The 19,081-nt window shown below is 36.1% G+C and overlaps 1 protein-coding gene across 1 annotated transcript; it reads right to left on the reverse strand.

The window, feature by feature from the left end:
- Positions 1 to 14,390: 14,390 nt before the first annotated feature.
- Positions 14,391 to 17,695, reverse strand: LOC134675566 (uncharacterized). The gene is made up of 2 exons (XM_063533843.1): positions 17,569 to 17,695; positions 14,391 to 15,631 (listed from the first exon to the last, which is right to left on the reverse strand). Exons 1-2 carry the CDS (start codon positions 17,693 to 17,695, stop codon positions 14,391 to 14,393), a joined length of 1,368 nt encoding a protein of 455 aa, XP_063389913.1.
- Positions 17,696 to 19,081: the final 1,386 nt, after the last annotated feature.

The raw sequence follows: 19,081 nt of genomic DNA on the forward strand, positions 1-19,081 counted from the left end.
TATTAACTATTTACCGAGCACTTGCTTTAGAAGTATAATATTATTAAATAAGTAACATTATAATGTAAGTATAAAGTTTGGCTTTGAAGCATTTAACGAGATGACAAGGGCGTGGAATAGAAACGTAACTGACAAAGAATTAATGCTGTTTTTTATACCATGAACTAAAATGTATGGGAGGCATGGAACTATTTTCTTTTAGTGATAAAAAAAGGTTGCGAACCCCTGACTACAGATATGTATCATGCCTATAGTCTGAAAAATCAATAGAAAAACGCGGCAAAAAATTAACTAAATGCTGTTGCTGATCAAGTCATCATTAGCTCTGATGTTGTTTAATTTTTTTTACCAAACATAGACGTGTTCTGGTGAAATGCTATATTTTTTAAATCACAACAAAGATAGTATTAATAGGTATATACTAAAATAAAGAAATAACATTTTATTTTAGTACATAGTAAGTACTTTATTATTACTAAAAAATAAGTACATACTTAGGTAGATTTTGTTACAACAAATTACTTGTGTTACGTCAACCTTTTGGTCTGATTTATAATTTGAATTATCTATTCTAGTACAGGTTAGGTATCTGCGTCCGCCCGCGTCAACCATTGGTGCCATTTCAAATCACGCTTATTCATTTACTGGACCCATAACGATTGAAGTAAGCAGTTTGATAGAAGGCAATTATTCTAGCGATTATATGGAATTACCTTTATGCGTCACATTATACAATTTATTTCTAAATATATAAAACAGCCACGTTATATAGATAATATAGATACTACTTATGGATCATGAACATCGTAAATCATCGAAGGTTGGACCTTCAAAATAATATAGGTACCTATATTCATAATGTTCTTATAATGTTATAGAGCCCCATAAAAAAATAACTGCTCAAATTCGATACGTGTGTTTTTATTTTTAACAATGCTATCTGCGCTGAGAAGTCGCGGGTGGAGGCACTTTTTGTATAAATTTTATACGTATTTCACATATCGTCGGGTGACAAGCAAAAGTCACTAAGTACTATCAAAAAATTAAAGTAACAATGCACTTTATTACACTTGTAACACGGTTTATTGTACAATAATTTCAATGGTGTTAGTTAGTGACTTTTGCTTGTCATCCGACGATATTTAGCTAGGTATTTATAGGTAGAATATAGGTTTAAAGGTAAAAATTAAATAAGTACTTAAACTAGATTGATCCTAATAACGTAAACAGCTACCATCGTGGTTCGTAGCTCATAAGCTCAAAACCCGCTTTAGTTAAGTGGAAGGGTAGAACCTACCTGCCTTGAAAGAGAGGTCACGAATCGAAATATCGCGGATACATTAGAATATGCGTCCCTCCCTCGAGTCGAGGACGACTGCTGTACTTACATTCAGAACACGCCGCGAATTGGGATTGAAATAGTGATATTCTATGCCTATACCTACACCTATACCTACGTGGCGGAGTATGGAGTATGTTAGGAACAGGCATTTTTGATATAACGAAAGGAGCCTCTTTGACAATAGACGTTTACGACTCACAAGAGAATATCACCTAATTTACACTAAGTAACAAGAAGAAAAGATTTAACAATTACATATAAACGATTTTTCTTTACAATGCCAAAAAAGATAGTAAAAGATGCAAAAAAATATTTTGTATACAATTAAACATCAATCAAAAGGATTACGTAGAATTCCAATACCTAAACAATATTTTCAAATTAGTTGTTGACATACTTACCTTTCACCTTTCATTTGACAATACAAGACATATTATTGCCATTATGTAGGTAAGCTACTTGTGGTGACATAATTCAGGGCCAGATATACCGGGTGTGGCTTGTAATATGAGCAATAAATTAAACTGTAGACTGTACTCCTCATACTGACCAATATTTTATCAGCGACTTTTAAAAATAACTTGTGGTTTGATTTTTAATACACTCAAAAGTTTATTCTAAGACGCAATGTATTGCGAATTTTATTACGTTTAAGGCGTGACAAGCAACGTCAATCACAATAATATGGCGTGGCGATGGCGTCCGTTGAAGATAATATTTATTTTGTATGAAAAATAGAGAGTTAAAATACTTCATAATTTTTAAAAGTTGTAGAACAAAAGTGTCACCGTATGAGGAGTACAATCTATGTTTTAATTATTTGCTCATGTTACAGGCCACACCCGGTATAGAATCTAGTCAGTGGATGATCGATGCAAGTCTGCACAGGATTCATTGTTGCCCTCTACATAACATATTATATTTATTTTGATTTTAGGTAGTACAATTTGGATTATTTCATTTATAGAGCCTTAGGAACGTCACAAAATTTCGCGTGCCGTGTTGTAAAAGATAGTACTTATTATACCCACGTAAGTTCACTGTGTTGTCTAATTTCTACGCTATTCTCAGTAAGCTTCGCGCAAAATTTAGCCAAGCGATTTTTGGCAACATCGTTATCATTGGACAACTTCTGCCCTCGTAAAACACATTCATAATCTCATTCCCGGCCGGGAATACATTTTACAGCGTCCAACTAAAACTGCGGACTAAAAATTTCCAACTACGTAATAAAAATTAATACCGTTACATTCCGCATGCAAGCCGCACGCGAAGGGAAAACATTACCCCGTTTCCCAGAAATCCCCAAAATTAAAACTAAAACGCGCGACCCGAATCCGAACGCACACAACTATAAAAACAACCAATGAACGTGCCGTATTTAAATTCGGAACTATAAAAGCAGGTATCGCCGACCCTCGGTAAGAAGTTTAAAAATATAGAAATAGTTATAGGACGCCGGGGGCAGGGGGGCGGGAGCAGGAAGTGGGGTTGAAGTAGCGGGGAATTTCTGCGTCGGGCGGGGTGTCTCCTAAAAACGGTTAAGTAGCCCCCCTACCCTCTATAACTATTTTATGCGGTCCCCTTAGAAAGACAGCGGAGATGGGGCCACGTGATACTATAGGCGCGGTTTGGGGGAAGTGAAATTTTAATATGTCTAGTCGGTTAAGAATTCATAGCGGATTTATAATTAAATGTCTAATTAGGGTATAGCGATGTTTTCGTGCGTGCGTATGAATTTTAACTTTTTAGCTAAGCCGGTGTTGTTATGGGTTTTCTAATTGGCTATTCAAGTCGCGTCAGCCGGCCTAGCCAAGGTTACAATCGCTATCGCTTCGATAACGAAAAGCATTATGTCTCTCTATCACTCTTCCATATTAGTGGGACAGTGACAGTTGCGTTTCGATCGCTACGGAGCGTAAGCGATCGGCATCTTGGCTACGCGGCCTGGTTATTGTTGTTGTGGCGAAAAGGTATCTATGGAATTGTGTAGTCCCGTATGTATGATATCGACGTTTGGTACACAAGAATAAAGTTAATAATAAAATAACAATCGAAACAGCGTATTTAATATAAAAATAGTTTATTATCTGAGCACTTCTTCTTAGTACTAATAATAAATTTGAAGATGTTTTATACTATACCAAATACTGTCTAAATTGCTAAATATTATTTTTAAATTTTTACACTTAACAAAGAAAGATACTTAGCACTTTACGTTTACACAGTAAGTTAAGCGTTTGTAATACGTGATAAAAAAAGAACATTAGATTCTTGCTTAGTTAAGACACACTTTTACTTCTTGCAATGTAATGAGGTAGTTTAGTAACACTCACTAACAACTCACTTTGAAAAAAAAACTTATCTTTCGTAACACCATAATTATACAGGTTGGAACATTTCTAGAGACTGAGCTGAAAGGATAGTGTCACCTAAGTGATCTACAATTGAGTTATTATAGTCGTAAACCTGGATTTAAAAGTAAAACAAAATCATTAAAATTAAATATTTTTATATCAGTGACAACCCTACAAAGATATTTACATTTTAAATTGACACATGTCATGTCATTCAATAGGATCTACTTGCTAGAGTTGAAACATACAGATTTTCGCACTAATGTTTAACAAACTGTATCTCAAAAACGGTACGAAATAAGTGAATAATAAAGTACGTATTAGCTTGAACAATTCCCAGTTTGCGTAAAAGTCCTTCACTCTGTTCCACCCGATACTATAAGTATCATAACACTAAATTTCACCAAAAGTACATAAATTAAAATATCCTCCGATCGTAACACCACCGCGGACACGATACAAATGATTACCCAGCCAAGTAAAAAAAGCCGACAACGTTAAAAAGCAATATAAAACATGTTTTTCGTGAGAAAAAAGTACAATGGACATTTAATGGGGCGCACCAAATTCACCTGCTTTGGTTCTTACGAGCAGGTTTCGAAAAACTTTGAGAAAAGGGAGCATCCCTCACTTGGTTACAACTTACAAGTGGCATAACCAGTTTTTATTTATTTCGATAAGAAAGAGTCATATCTATAAATAAAATGGACTATTAAAGGGAATACTTTAAAGGATTTGAAATTAAAATCCTTATTTTAATCAATTGTGTAAAAAATTAATTTTACTTTATTTCCATTTGTCTACAAATTATCATAATGTCATGAAGAAGTCGTGGATTTGTAGGTATTCTTCGGTAAGTGTTTTATTAGTTTATTACGTAAAATTAAGTACCTATATCCTTTTATTTTACCTCAATGTTCTATTTATATACCTATTGTATGACATCAATAAATACATAAATGCATTACACAATAATTAATGCTTTTTATAAATTACTTTAATATTATATCACTTTATATGTATATTAATAAAGATTAATATTTATCACAAAATAATTTAAGTTTATTCAGTTCCAATATTGATCACTAGAGGTAATTTCCAAGTCCAACAATCAAACTTAACAAATGCTTTAGAAAAATTAGTGTCCTTTTTAAAACTAGTTTACAAAGCTACATAAATTCACACGGCCAAAAATCCCAGAAAACGAGTCTTTTTTATCACAATCGCGTCATTTCTAAACTAGTCCTTCAATAATCGAACCCCTTTTCTAGAACAGGTAGGGACTTTTCTCGAAATATATTCCCACACAAATTGTAAAGTAACAAATCTCAGAAACCTGTCGCTTCAAGTCAGATAATAATCGGACAAGACACGAATCAAGATTGTATAAAAAAGACCGGTTTGAGTAAAGATTGGGGTAAAAACGAGGTCGATTTGGGGTATCTCAGTTTTTATGAAGACAGTTTACTCGTAATAACTTGTTTTTTTTTCACAATGGTAAGTTAAATAAAAAATGATTGTAAAGTTTGTAGGTATGTCCGAATTTACAAAACTGTAATTGCGACATTCATTCAATACAAGAAGTAAATTTAATTTCCGAACACCGAAAGTGTATTTACTGATATTGTATTACACTTTCAAATCAAATCAAAATGGCAAGATTACGGTACCTAGACCGCCCGCGAATAAGCCATTAAGCCAAGCCACAGTGGTGAAGACGTTATATATTTTTTTACTAATCATAGCAATAGATTCATCTCCTTAGTCTTATCAGTACCTACTTAATAATATAATTTAACATTTTTACGTTATAACCACAAAATACACGCCCATAATCGATAAACCTAACTAATTCAACTTTAATCCCAAGAACGCGCCAAATGTTGCCAACCCCTGCTCGGCTGCTTAATACTCATGTAAAAAGCCAACGTCTAAGGCTGTGAGGGCGCGAGTACACACCTGCAGCGCGCTAGTGTGCGTATATTTTCATTTGAATAGTTTTTGCGCGGTTGTGTGGGTGCGCCTGTGTGCGTTAATGCTGTATTGATTTAGCCGCGCGAAAAGTTGGCAAGACATTTTTGAGTGCAAGTGTAATGGGATGGGACGAAAGCCATTCGTTTTATACCGACATGAGATGAAGGGTGTTTTCTGTATCGTGTTCCCTTTAGGTATCTCAGTATGTAAATACATTTAAGATTGAATTTTTGAGGTGAGGACAGTAAGAACAGTAAGTAACAATTATTTTGCACCAAAAGAGGCCTATCGTTATTTTTATCTTTTATTTTTCTTATGTATAATATGAACTTGCAATTTCGTCTATGGTACTAGCGAACATGGATGCAAAATTTAAGTCAATCACACTTAGTATGAAATCTTGAAAGTAGGCAAGCGTAAAAACCATCAGGTCTTAAACTTTCACGATTATTAAACATTATCAAACTGCACAACGGGACTTAATCGCGTATTTAAGTTTTAAGATTTACCTCCGACGTTAAAAAAAATCCCGATTAAGTCCCGTTGTGCAGTTTGATAACCATCAGGTCTTCTTTGGCGTAGGTACCTCGGGTTGTCTGACTTACTTACTCCGTTGGCTCAGCGACCCAAAATGATACTCACAAGCCACTAACCAACCAAACCAACCAACCACCAACCAACCAAACACCAACCAACCAACCAACCAACCACCACCACCAAGCCAACCAAGAACAAGTCGGGTTGTCTACTCAAATAAAAAAATCTGAAAGGTATACATATCTGTTTTTGCAGTAGTATTTACAACATGATTAAGAGAGTATTCATGTAGACATTGCAGTTCATTCATGGTCAAAACCATATACCTACCAAATGATGCCATATACACATAGAAAAATACTTTTTATTTTGAAGAGTTACGAATTAGTTGTAAGTCGTATACCTAGTCGTATTATATTTTTTACCACTTAAATATTTCCATACTATGTACCTACACAAAATAACGAAACAAATCCATACATTTAAAAAAAATCTATTTTTCTTAAAAAGCGAACCAAAGGTTGGCGCACGTTAGATTGAAAAAGCGATGTCTAAGGACGAGGGAGGCGGGGGCACTTATATTTTAAGATGGCTTCCGCACGTATCGACGCGCCGCCGCCACCGCCGCGCCCTGCCGCTGCCGGGAAAGGTTTACGACCGCTGACACTTTTACTGGCTGCTTAGCGTCTTCTATTTCGAATGGGGTTTTGAAAATGGAACAGTTTGGAATTCATAACGACATAGGGGAAAGTGGTTTGTATTGATACCAGTATTTTTTCAGTCAAAATTTTGTCGAAAAATCGAGATATTTAGGCTTAATCGAGGTCTCTGTCGGACGGGACCTTATAAGTAATTGCATTAACTCTGAGATCCCGTTCGGGCAATGTTCGGATTGTATGTACGGTCATGGTCATTTATATACAGAGCGCTGGTGGCTAGCGGTAAGAGCGTGCGACTTTCAATCCCGAGGTCGCGAGTTCGTCGTAGTTCGTACCCTCGTACCAATGAGTTTTTCGGAACTTATGTAGGTAGGGAAGAGCGGGGTTAAACGTGCCGGAGGTAAGTTGATCCGATAGGAATAGGAACGCAAGTTAACCATGGAGCGATTCGTATGATGTTTGTCGCGAAAAGTCAGACCACTATGCGGTTGCAGGAGCCGTTTTCGTTACTTCCATTATAGTAGAATAGTAGTTATGGAAAATAAATCAAAAACGAGGGCACAATGAACCCCACGGATAATCACATTTTTGCTTTGGATTTTTTTTACTATCTGTTGATAGTACACAACAAATTATCATATATTTCGACGAACTGCAAAATACTCTTTTAGCGTGTGTGAACTGAGATTTAAATATTTGACGGATAAGTTATAAATTTTAGCAACGGATCAACCCGCCCCATAGCGGGGTTAGTTGTTCCGTTCCGCCCTATCTCATAAAAAAAATTCTGGTAAAAAAACTGTTTAACGATGCACAAAATAATATCGCTACTCAGAAACGCAAATAATCATTATTTAATATAGCGCAACCCACATACCTTATTCACACTGTTTTCATAGATCAAACTTGTATTTTATGAAAATCGGCACGTTTAACATCATCTGTGAAAATTTGATGACGTCCCATGAGCCGTGGCAAAATGGAATGCCGGACAACGCGAGGAGGATGTTGATGATAAGGTTATTTATTGTACCTATACAGTTTTTACATTAGGTAGGTACAGTCAGCAGCAGAAGTCGCTATACACTCCAGGTGCTCAAAGACAGGTAAACGTTTAAACTGTCAAAAAGTTGTTGACTGTCATGGTAGTATTTACTTGTGAGCGCTCAACGTGTCACAAATATGTTAACAGTCGCTATTCATTAATTTCTACACTTACAACAAGTCATTGATACCTTAGCTGTCAAAAAACCAATGGTATCTAAGCGGTCAACGTGTCAAATATATCTGAACAATATGGAAAAATAGACTTTAAAGCATACAAGTATGGTCGAATATTGAATAAAAGATAGCCATGCTAATTTCAGGTAAAGCGTTTTGACAATCATCGAAAGCAGTACAGTCTTGTCATCACATACATCTATCTCACGTTTTGCCCTTCAACCATTTGACAGGAGCCTCTCGGTCAACTTACTGCAAACTATTTCTTTTAACAGAATCGTCAAGACGAATGACACATAGCAAAAGCTAACTGAAGCCGAATTTAGAGCCAATTGTCAAGGCACGTCGTGGTCTCAGTAACAGGCGTTTGCTTTTCAAAGCAGAGACCGCGGGTTCAAATCTCAGTCGTACGCACCTAGAGATTACAGCATTTTTTTTTTGGATCTCATTTCTATTATTAATTTGTGTCTTCTGGTTTTATGTTAATTTCGCATTAGTTTATATAATTTTTGAAGATAATGTCACATGTAGCGTATGTACGACTTTCTATCAGGACGTTGTAGGTTTGAACCCGCAGTGGGCGTTACTTAGATTACTCCTGTGCGGAATGCCATTTGATATTTACTACTCAAAAATCACGTTTGTTGTATGGGAGCCCCACTTAAATCTTTATTTTATTCTGTTTTTAGTATTTCTTGTTACTTATAATAGCGTCAACAGAAATACATCATTTGTGAAAATTTGAACTGTCTAGCTATCGCGGTTCCTGAGATACAGCCTGGTGACAGACGGACGGACGGACGGATGTCGATGGACAGACGGACGGACAGCAGAGTCTTAGTAATAGGGTCCCGTTTTACCCTTTGGGTACGGAACCCTAAAAATGCTGGTCTCTTCGAAAACTGACTAAATTAAATTAAAGGATATGAAAACAATGCATTTTATTAATTTCAGACATCATGTTTCATAGTAACATTTATTGCTTAAGACCTGCACAATCGATATCTAAATAGAAATAGTCTTAGTTTTATTTTTCAAAACGTTCGGGGTTCGATTCCCGAGCTGAGTACACATTTTTTTTAATGTATGAATGCAGTTTTTCGTGTTACTAAAATCGATGACATGATTCCTAAGAAGAGATCGGTGTATATCGTATAGTATCAGATTTTCCCATACTGGCCGATCTAAATGGGCCACCCTGTATAGTATATTTTACTACAATAAGTGGGCTAAATAAATATATTAACATAGGTATATAATATGATCAACGGTTTGGAAGAAAAGCTGCATATGACAGTTAAAATAAAAAAACCGATCATTCTAGTAGAACCTACTTATTTATTGTATAAGTTTGACACTTAACGATAAAATACTTCTTTAAGAAAGGAGGTGTCAATTCGTAGTGCTACAGTATTTATTTTAAAGTTAAACAGATAAAATGTTGATGCTTAGTTACCATTGAAATAACAACTGCTTAGCAACTGGTGGCACCCTGGCTGCTGACGTACGTGATTGGCAGTGCGTGTAGGTATTAATGACAGCAGCTTGAATTTGATTGCTTAGTTACCACTGACTTTTTAACCGTTATTGTCATTGTGATTAAATAAGGGTGTATGTGTTAAAGAAAAACTCAGAAGTTAAGATATTTGTGACGAACTGAAAGCCTACGTGAAAATGACATCTTAGATGTCCTTATTTTTGTGACGATTGAACTGTATATGTTTTCTTGGACACCTTGCCCGCTCAGGTATATCTGCTGCTGACTGTATATCATATCATGAACTGCAACAAGATAGTGGTGGATGGTAATTAATTATGTTCTTTGTACAGTGACTTCGGTTCTTAATATCATCTATTTTATACCTTATTTAAACGAGCACTGTTTGTTTATTTATTTATATTTTTATTTATATCTAGGTATAAACACCGTGTTTTTTTTATTTCCGTTAATTTCAGGGGTCAACTTTCTCAAAGACACCGATATTCTAATTAACTCCATTACGGAGATAATTAATAATTTATTTTTTTCCTATAAGGCCTCTACAAGCGTGTACACTTGCCTTAGGGCCGGTTTACATATTGATTAGTGTTTAGAATGAGTTCATGCATTTGCTACTAAACTTAAGTACAATCTCGGTCGATCGATGTTCGAAATGACATTGATATGTTACAGATTTCAATTGTTTGGTGAGTTAAATGTAATGCCCGTGTTACAACAACGCTATATGCTACATTTAATTACTTTTTAACTTAATTTTTTCTATCAAAACAAGCAAAAAAAAATTTTTTTTTGTAACTATGCCATTTAGTTCTCTTAAACGTACTTAACCATACCCCGAAGTTAACGGAATTCAATAAAAACACGGTGTATATTTCGGGAGTCTCGGAAACGGCTCTAACGATTTCGATGAAATTTGCTATACTTATAGGGGTTTTCGGGGGCGAAAAATCGATCTAGCTAGGTCTTATCCCTGGGAAAATGCGCATTGTCGAGTTTTTACATGTTTTCCGAGCAAAGCGCGAGATTTATATATATAAATGAATCCCAATTTCCCTTGGTCACGGCATCACGCGTGAACGTCTGGACCAATTGAAGGGATGTTTACAAAAACAACATAACTGACTACACTGGTTGACACCTGAAACGAGAAACAATGTTCTTAAAAAACCGGGCAAGTGCGAGTCGGACTCGCTCACGAAGGGTTCCGAACCATAATGCAAAAAAAAACAAAAAAAAGCAAAAAAAAAACGGTCACCCATCCAAGTACTGACCACTCCCGACGTTGCTTAAATTTGGTCAAAAATCACGTTTGTTGTATGGGAGCCCCGTTTAAATCTTTATTTTATTCTGTTTTTAGTATTTGTTGTTATAGCGGCGACAGAAATACAGGGTGGCCAAATAAGATGTATACACTTTATTTTTGGAATTTTATTCTATAAAACATAAAAAATATTAAGTATTCCTTGTTAAATATAATATGTAGGGTCAGCAATTACACATGGAAATTACATAATGTCAGACAAATGTCCACCTCTAGCAGCATGGCAGATGCGAACCCTTTTCATCGCGTTTTTCATCACTTTTTCACACATTTCTGGCGTTATCTCAGCGACAGTGTTTCGAATATTTTGTTTTAATTGCTGAAGGTTCGTTGGCCTATTAGCATAGACACGTCCCTTTAGATAGCCCCACAGAAAAAAGTCAGGAGCTGTTAAATCAGGCGATCTTGGGACCAGGCAATGTCACCGTTTCTCGAAATTAATCGACCGGGAAACGTTATTTTTAATGTTTCTATTGCGTTTTAATGATTAAAACACGTTGTTCCGTCGTAAAACGCTCCATAATAAATTTGCCGTATCTACACAAACTAATTTTCATGCAATAACTGTCATATTTACCGCCAAAATAAAATGGCGGCAAAAAAAAGTTGTATACCTCTAAGTTGGCCACCCTGTACATCATCTGTGAAAATTTCTTATTAAGTTGTGTTATTATTGTTTGCCAGGAGAAAGTTCTTCTGAAAGAAAAATCAATAAATTGCGAAAAATAGATATAGTTGTATTTTACCTGCTGCAACCTGCAAAGCAATTATAACATATATAGCAGGTAAATACAATCATTATAAATATATACTTTTAACTTTTAATACGTCAAATAATTTATTCAGTTAAATTAAACAATGTAAATTAAATATGACACTTTTAATCTATATATATAAATGCAAGTGTCCTGACTGACTGATTCATCAACGCAGAGCCGAAACTACAAAAGCCAGAAAGTTGAAATTTGCACACCAGATTGCATTTATAAAGTGTACAAGAGATAAGAAGCGATTTTGAGAAATTCAACCCCTAAGGGGGTTAAAAAGGGGATGAAAGTTTGTATGGGGTTAAAGTTTTCTTTTAAGCTAGGAATTGGAAACTTCGTAAAAAGATATATTATTAAAATACAAGAAAACGAATTTCAGCGTTTTTGAAAATTCACCCCCTAAGGTGGTGAAAAAGGGGTTAAAAGTTTGTATGGATATCAAAAAAATTTTCGAGTGGTGGACTTGAATCTTTGTATTTAGGGATATTATTAGAAGACAGGAAAAGTAATTTCAGCGTTTTGTAAAATTCATTCCCTAACAGGGTTAAAAAGGGGTTGAAAATTTTAATCCATTACAAATGCTTTGAAACTTCTTAGATAGGCATAATAGCCGATTACAAAAAAAAGTGATTGCAACGTTTTTGGAAATTCAACCCCTAAGGGGGTTAAAAAGGGGATGAAAGTTCGTCTTCGGGTGCAAATTTTATTTTAAGCTAGGAACTTGAAACTTTGTAAAAAAGTATCTGATTCAAATACAAGAAAACTAATTTCAGCGTTTTAGAAAATTCATCCCCCAAGGTGGTGAAAAAGGGGTTGAAAGTTTGTATGGATATCAAATTTTTTTTCGAGCGTGGGACTTTAATCTTTGTATTTGGAGATATTATTAGAAGACAATAAAAGTAATTTCAGCGTTTTGTAAAATTCATCCCCTAACAGGGTTAAAAAGGGGATGAAAGTTTGTATGGGGTTAAAGTTTTCTTTTGAGCTAGGAATTTGAAACTTCGTTAAAAGATATATTATTAAAATACAAGGAAACTGATTTCAGCGTTTTAGAAAATTCATCCCCTAAGGTGGTGAAAAAAGGATTGAAAGTTTGTATGGATATCAAAAAATTTTTCGAGTGTGGGACTTGAATCTTTGTATTTAGGGATATTATTAGAAGACAGGAAAAGTAATTTCAGCGTTTTGTAAAATTCATCCCCTAACAGGGTTAAAAAGGGGTTGAAAGTTTGAATCCATTACAAAGGCTTTGAAAATTCTTAGAAAAACATAATAGCCGATTTCAAAAAAAAGTAATTGCAACGTTCTTAAAAATTCAACCCCTAAGGGGGTTAAAAAGGGGATGAAAGTTCGTCTTGGGGTGTAAATTTAATTTAAGCTAGGAACTTGAACTTTTTTGCAAAAATAAAGGTATTAAATTAAAAAACATGAAAACGAATTCAAGCATTTTTGATAATAATCCCCCAAGGTGATGAGAAAGGGGTTGTAAGTTTGTATGGAGATCAGATATTTTGTGAGTGCGGAACTTGAATCTTTGTATAAGGGCATAGGTACCTATTATGAGAATACAAGAAAAGTAATTTCAGCGACCAACATCAAAATCCATTAAACTTAAAACTTCATACAACTTGCTAAAAAAGAAAAGTACTTAATTTCAACATTGCTTGGATATGAAAATTATAGGTACTAAAGATGTAAAATGTTGAAGATAAGATTCCACGCGGACGAAGTCGCGGGCAACAGCTATTTAAATATACGGGAAATAAAACATAGATATCACAGTAGGTACTTACTTATGCAATAAAAAGCAAAAAATGTTCATCCCAAACTTTAATTAATCAAAATGAAATGTTTTTAAGGTTCTATAAACGAGTATTAATTAATCATAGGTACTTTTCTCTAGAAATCAAGGTTATTAATAAAACTAATCTCATGTTAAAAAATTAAATGTGTTTAAGATTCTATATGAATAAGTGGGTATTAATGATACATAGGTACTTTCCTCTAGAATTAAAGTTATACATGAAAAATAAAATTAAAAAAAAATTAAAATCAAACTTACTTTATTGTAGCCGTAGCCGCAGGTGAAGGAGGTGGGTGCTGGTTCAAAAAGTGGCTTATATACAGGGTGGAAAGATAAGTCGGGCCCTGGAGGGAAACTACCTTAAATCCTTAAGCTGGCTCAGTTTACTTAAAGGAGACATTCCTTTATTTTTAAAAAGAAACAAAACTGCATTCAAAGATTTTCTAAAACTCGCTTGCCTCGCCCGGGACTCGAACCGACTAAAAATTCCAAAAAATAAGAACTCGCAATTTTATTCTACTAGTCTATACAGTTAATGTTAATGATAACATTTCTCCAAGAAACATTAGGTCTTACACTCGTCTGTCGTACAAAATATCCATAAAATCTAATATTACTAAATATTAGATTTTATGGATATTTTGTATCTTAAGTACTAACTTAAGATTTTTTTAGACAAGCCAAATTGAAGAAAAAAAGAAAAATACTCTGAATGCAGTTTTGTTTCTTATTAAAAATAAAGGAATGTCTCCTTTAAGTAAAATGAGCCAGCTTAAGGATTTAAGGTAGTTTCCCTCCAGGGCCCGACTTATCTTTCCACCCTGTATAACGAGGTGACCACAAAATGAACGGCTCCGTACATCGCAATCAGCTGTGCTGGCGACTGCAATATTTAATGTAGGTACATTTATTTCGCTCTCCTCCTACCGGCCATCGCCGTTTGCCGCTTGCCCGGCGGGCCCGAGAGCGCGTACTCCAGGATTCCCTCGATCATGGCTAGCTCCCGGCACTTGACGGGCAGCGGGTTCCCCTCCACCAGGCAGTTGAGCAGGCCCCGCGGCTTCCTGCTCGAGCCTCGCTGGTACACCACCACTTCCAGCAGCTTCAGCACGCTCAGGTAAGACAAGCGGTTGTACGATAAGTTCAGTTGACATAAAGTGTTGTTCCCCAGACAATAAGTAACACCGTCCCGGTAAGTAACATTCTCAGAACTGTACGGATCTTTAAAAGGCTTCATACTATCCGCCATAGCTCTAGCCTTCTCATAGAAATACGCGTCAGTGTAACAGGCGCTTTTTTCACTGGTTATATCGTCTTTTCCTTTCGCTTTTAACATTGTTCGCGGCGTCGTTTTATTAACTTTACTTTTGACCATATCCGTCACTCGTAAATCTTTCCCCATCTGTAATATTGTGGCTTGCTTTTTTCGTAAATAATCTATACGTCTACTTTTGAAGTCCATAAGTTCTTGTGGTGTTAATGGGAACTCTAATAGAACGCTGAAGATGGCCACGGCTCCTTCGTCAGTAATAAAATTGTCAGCTAAATTCAAATACGTTAGTTTTGAATTCGTCTTCAATGCTTCTCTTATACTTTGCGCACCGACATCTGTGATCCTATTGCTGGATAAATTGAGAACAGCAAGAGTAGTAGATGCAGGTTTATGATGATGTAATTGAGCTGCTATCAAAGCTACAACCTGGTCATTAATTCTGCATCTAGACAAAGATAAATTTCTTAAAGCAGAGGTGTTTTCGAGTAGCGTGTAATAAGGACCTTCGCTTAAAAAGCAGTTGTCCAAGTTGATATCAGTGATTCTAGAATTGGGGAGGAATTTGACGATTTCATAAAGGACGTACTTGTTAAGGCCTCGGTTGATGGTGAGGCTGATGAGGTAGACTTGGAACTTGATGATGAGGCCGAGGATCTGCATGAGCATGCGGGGGATGTTGGTGTTCTTGTCGAAGCGGAGGCCAACGATGTTGTCGGCGTAGTCGTAGACAGCGTAGATGCGGATGACATCGGCCTCGTCCGGGTGGTGGCTGACGCTGGCCTCGTCCTTCTCCTGGTCGTCCACCACGGACGGCAGCCGCGGCCTCGACTTGCCCTTGGTCTTGCGGTCGGTGGTCACCACGCTTACATAATCGTCTGTAAAACACAAGGATTTTAGAAGAGTTGCCAGACTGAAACTTAACATACAAAGATCATCTATTATGTAAATCATTTGATGATTCATATACTGTGTAGTTTAAGTGCAGTAAAATAATGAGGTTAATTAATTCCTCGGGCTTCTGATTTTAGGTTACTCACTAGAAAATTGACCACTGTAGGTAACTGCAATGCAGATTGAAGGCTTCATACACACTTATGTACTATGTATTATGTACTACTAAAGAATGTTAGCGAGTTTGTTACTGCACGACACCTTGCACTTTGAGACTATGCGCTGAAACTTGGCACAGTTGATTTTTAGCTGGTCTTGAGCAGAAACAGACCGGTAGACATCGAGAACCACGTCTCATTTAGTGGGGGGGAGGGGGGGAAGTTCTACGCCGCCGCGCTTCACTTGGAGCATTATTTCTCTAAAACTATACCTATTAGGGCATGTGATATGTCATTTTCAGATAAATAAAGGATGGGGAATCAAATTTTGGAACAAAAACAATGCACTTTCTAACAAAAAAAGCATAAAGTATAAAAGACTAAAAAACGTATTTTTGTATTTTTCATAATTACCATATTTTTTAAAAAAGTGTAGCAGGAATCTGAAAACAAAAAATACAGTCGTAAAGCTACACTTATTACGTTTAAGAAAATATATAGTTTATTGTACAAAACTATTGATAAATGGGAGATAAAAAATAATATTAAGCGTGGGTCAGAGTGATCTCAATACAAAATATTATTAAGGTGGGAAAGTTACTTATAACTTCTTCTACAATCGTTTATTTTTTTTAGTTTTTCATAAATAACTCGTAATCGGTAGCCCACAGCAAAAAAATATCTTTTACGTAAATAATCCATTTTTAAAAAGAGGACCTTAGTATTTATTTTCTCTCTTTAATATCGTTCTTAATATTGACCCTAGCGAAAAAGTTTGAATAACTTTTTTGTAGGAAATTTTATGTAAATTATTCATGTATTAAAAAAAAATGTGCTATTGGCCATCGTTTACGAGTTATTTACGAATTACTAAGAAAGGGGACCTTACAATTTATTTTCTCCCTTCAATTTTTTTTTAAGTATTCATCCTAGCGAAAAAAGGTAGCACTTATTTTATAAGAAATCTGAAACAGATTATTTACGTAAAATATATTTTTTTGCTGTGGGTTACCGTTTACGAGTTATTTACGAAAAACAAGAAAAATAAACGATTGTAGAGCAAGTTATAAGTAACTTTCCCACATTCATAATATTTTGTATTGAGATCACTCTGACCCACGCTTAATATTATTTTTTATCTCCCATTTATCAACAGTTTTGTATAATAAACTATATATTTTCTTAAACGCAATAAGTGTAGCTTTACGACTGTATTTTTTGTTTTCAGATTCCTGCTACACTTTAAAAAAAATTGGTAATTATGAAAAAATCAAAAATACGTTTTTTAGTCTTTTCTACTTTATGTTTTTTTTTTGTTAGAAAGTGCATTGTTTTTGTTCCAAAACTAGATTCCTCATCCATAATTAATCCGAAAATGATATATCACATGCCCTAATAGGTATAGTTTTAGAGAAATATTGCTCCAAGTGAAGCGCGGCAGTGTCGAACTTCCCCCCTTCCCCCCACTAAATGAGAGGTGGCTCTCGACGGCTCCCGGTCTGTTTCTGCTCAAGACCAGCTAACAATCAACTGTGCCAAGTTTCAGCGCATAGTCTCAAAGTGCAACCTGGTCCCCATACCACGGTGTACAGTAACAAACAAGCTATGTAGGGTTATCCGCGATATATTTCTTCATTGAAGAGCAAAGTGTTGGTAAAATACGCTGACATTTCTTGCATAATATAATATGTTCCGAATACGGTCCTCGGAGTTTTAACTACGACCCCCAGTACGGCAGCATCCCTTTAACTTGTAAAACTTACTCTGAAGGGTCTTGATGATGACCACATCCTTGGGCAGCTGCAGCTGGTTGCAGGCCCACGGCAGGAAGGCCTGGAGGTCGTCGGGGTCGGGACGCTCCACCTTCTCGGTGTTGCTGGACTTGTCCATTGTGGCTGAAACGGGAGCATTCCACCAAATGATAAACTTAGCAAATTGTGTCCCCTTCTAACAATCACAAATATAAAAATGACAGATAAGGACAACGAGTATCAGGGGTTGTTTACTTGACATATTAATAATGCCATAATAACGCGATTAATATTTATGAAGGAGGACCTGGACCATCACGTTCGCCATTTATTGGCACCTTTGTTTTATTTATGCCAGACGGCTGCACCAATTTGGGAAATCCCACCTGTTTGAAGGGCTGATGGCTCCTCTACACGATGGGCCAGCACCGGCCACTCCAAGGGACGCAGCCATGCGGCAGAATGAGATAGCAATACGAGTATCACTTGCTCCCTCTAACGCATAAATGCATCCCTTGGAGTGGCCGGCGTTAGCCCATCGTGTAGAGGAGCCATGACTTGAAGTCAAAGTCCAGTTATGGGGTCCTGGACCGGAGTAATCGAGAGAACTCTTAAATACATACTTATTGTAATTTTTTCATGTTACTCGTAATTTTTTTCCCGGAAAGCGGCGTATGGAAAAGTCGAACTTTAAGTGTGGAAATCTATGATCGCCAAATGATAGAAATTAGAACTGTTCAGGTGGTTTTGGTTATTTTATCGTAATACTTCTGAAAATGATCAGGAGTCGGTTTTTCTTTTATGTTCTCTCTAAGATCTAGCAGAGATATATATAACTTCGTATAAGATAAATAAAGTCTAAGAAAAAAACGTGCCTCGTATGTGGAGAAAAAGTCATTCTCGAATAGATGGCGCCATTATAATTTTTACCTTTGGCCTATTCTCGGCTAGATGGCGTTGACGACACCGTTTGATATTTAACAATTTTAACACATATCAGTGAAAGAACATGGGTCAGTATGGAACAATAAAAATTAAAAATAATTTATCCGTAAACATATTTTGATTAATTTATACATTTTCAATTTTATTTTAAGTTTTAATCGTGTGGCGATAGATGGCAGTAAATGTACCGTGACTACAAAATTGACAATGACAGGACCCCTCTATACTATCTATTCTTTTTGGTTCTAGTAAGCAGTTTCATCATCATCATCATTTCAGCCTATACACGTCCCACTGCTGAGCACAGGCCTCCTCTCATGCGCGAGAGGGCTTGGGCTATAGTCCCCACGCTAGCCCAATGCGGATTGGGGACTTCACATACACCTATTAATTTCTTCGCAGATGTATGCAGGTTTCCTGACGATGTTTTCCTTCACCGAAAAGCTAGTGGTAAATATCAAATGATATTTCGTACATAAGTTCCGAAAAACTCATTGGTACGAGCCAGGATTTGAACCCGCGACCTCCGGATTGAAAGTCGGACGTCATATCCATTCGGCCACCACTGCTTTAAGCAGTT

The sequence above is a fragment of the Cydia fagiglandana genome, chromosome 22 (genome assembly GCF_963556715.1).
Source record: "Cydia fagiglandana chromosome 22, ilCydFagi1.1, whole genome shotgun sequence".
Lineage (NCBI taxonomy): Eukaryota > Metazoa > Arthropoda > Insecta > Lepidoptera > Tortricidae > Cydia > Cydia fagiglandana.

What these genes read in the sequence shown, in the direction of transcription:
- LOC134675566 (XM_063533843.1), bottom strand. Translation starts at nt 17,695, where the DNA reads ATGGACAAGTCCAGCAACACCGAGAAGGTGGAGCGTCCCGACCCCGAC. An exon ending in CATCATCAAGACCCTTCAGA is followed by an intron (nt 15,632 to 17,568) that starts GTAAGTTTTACA and finishes TGTGTTTTACAG; the next exon opens with ACGATTATGTAAGCGTGGTG.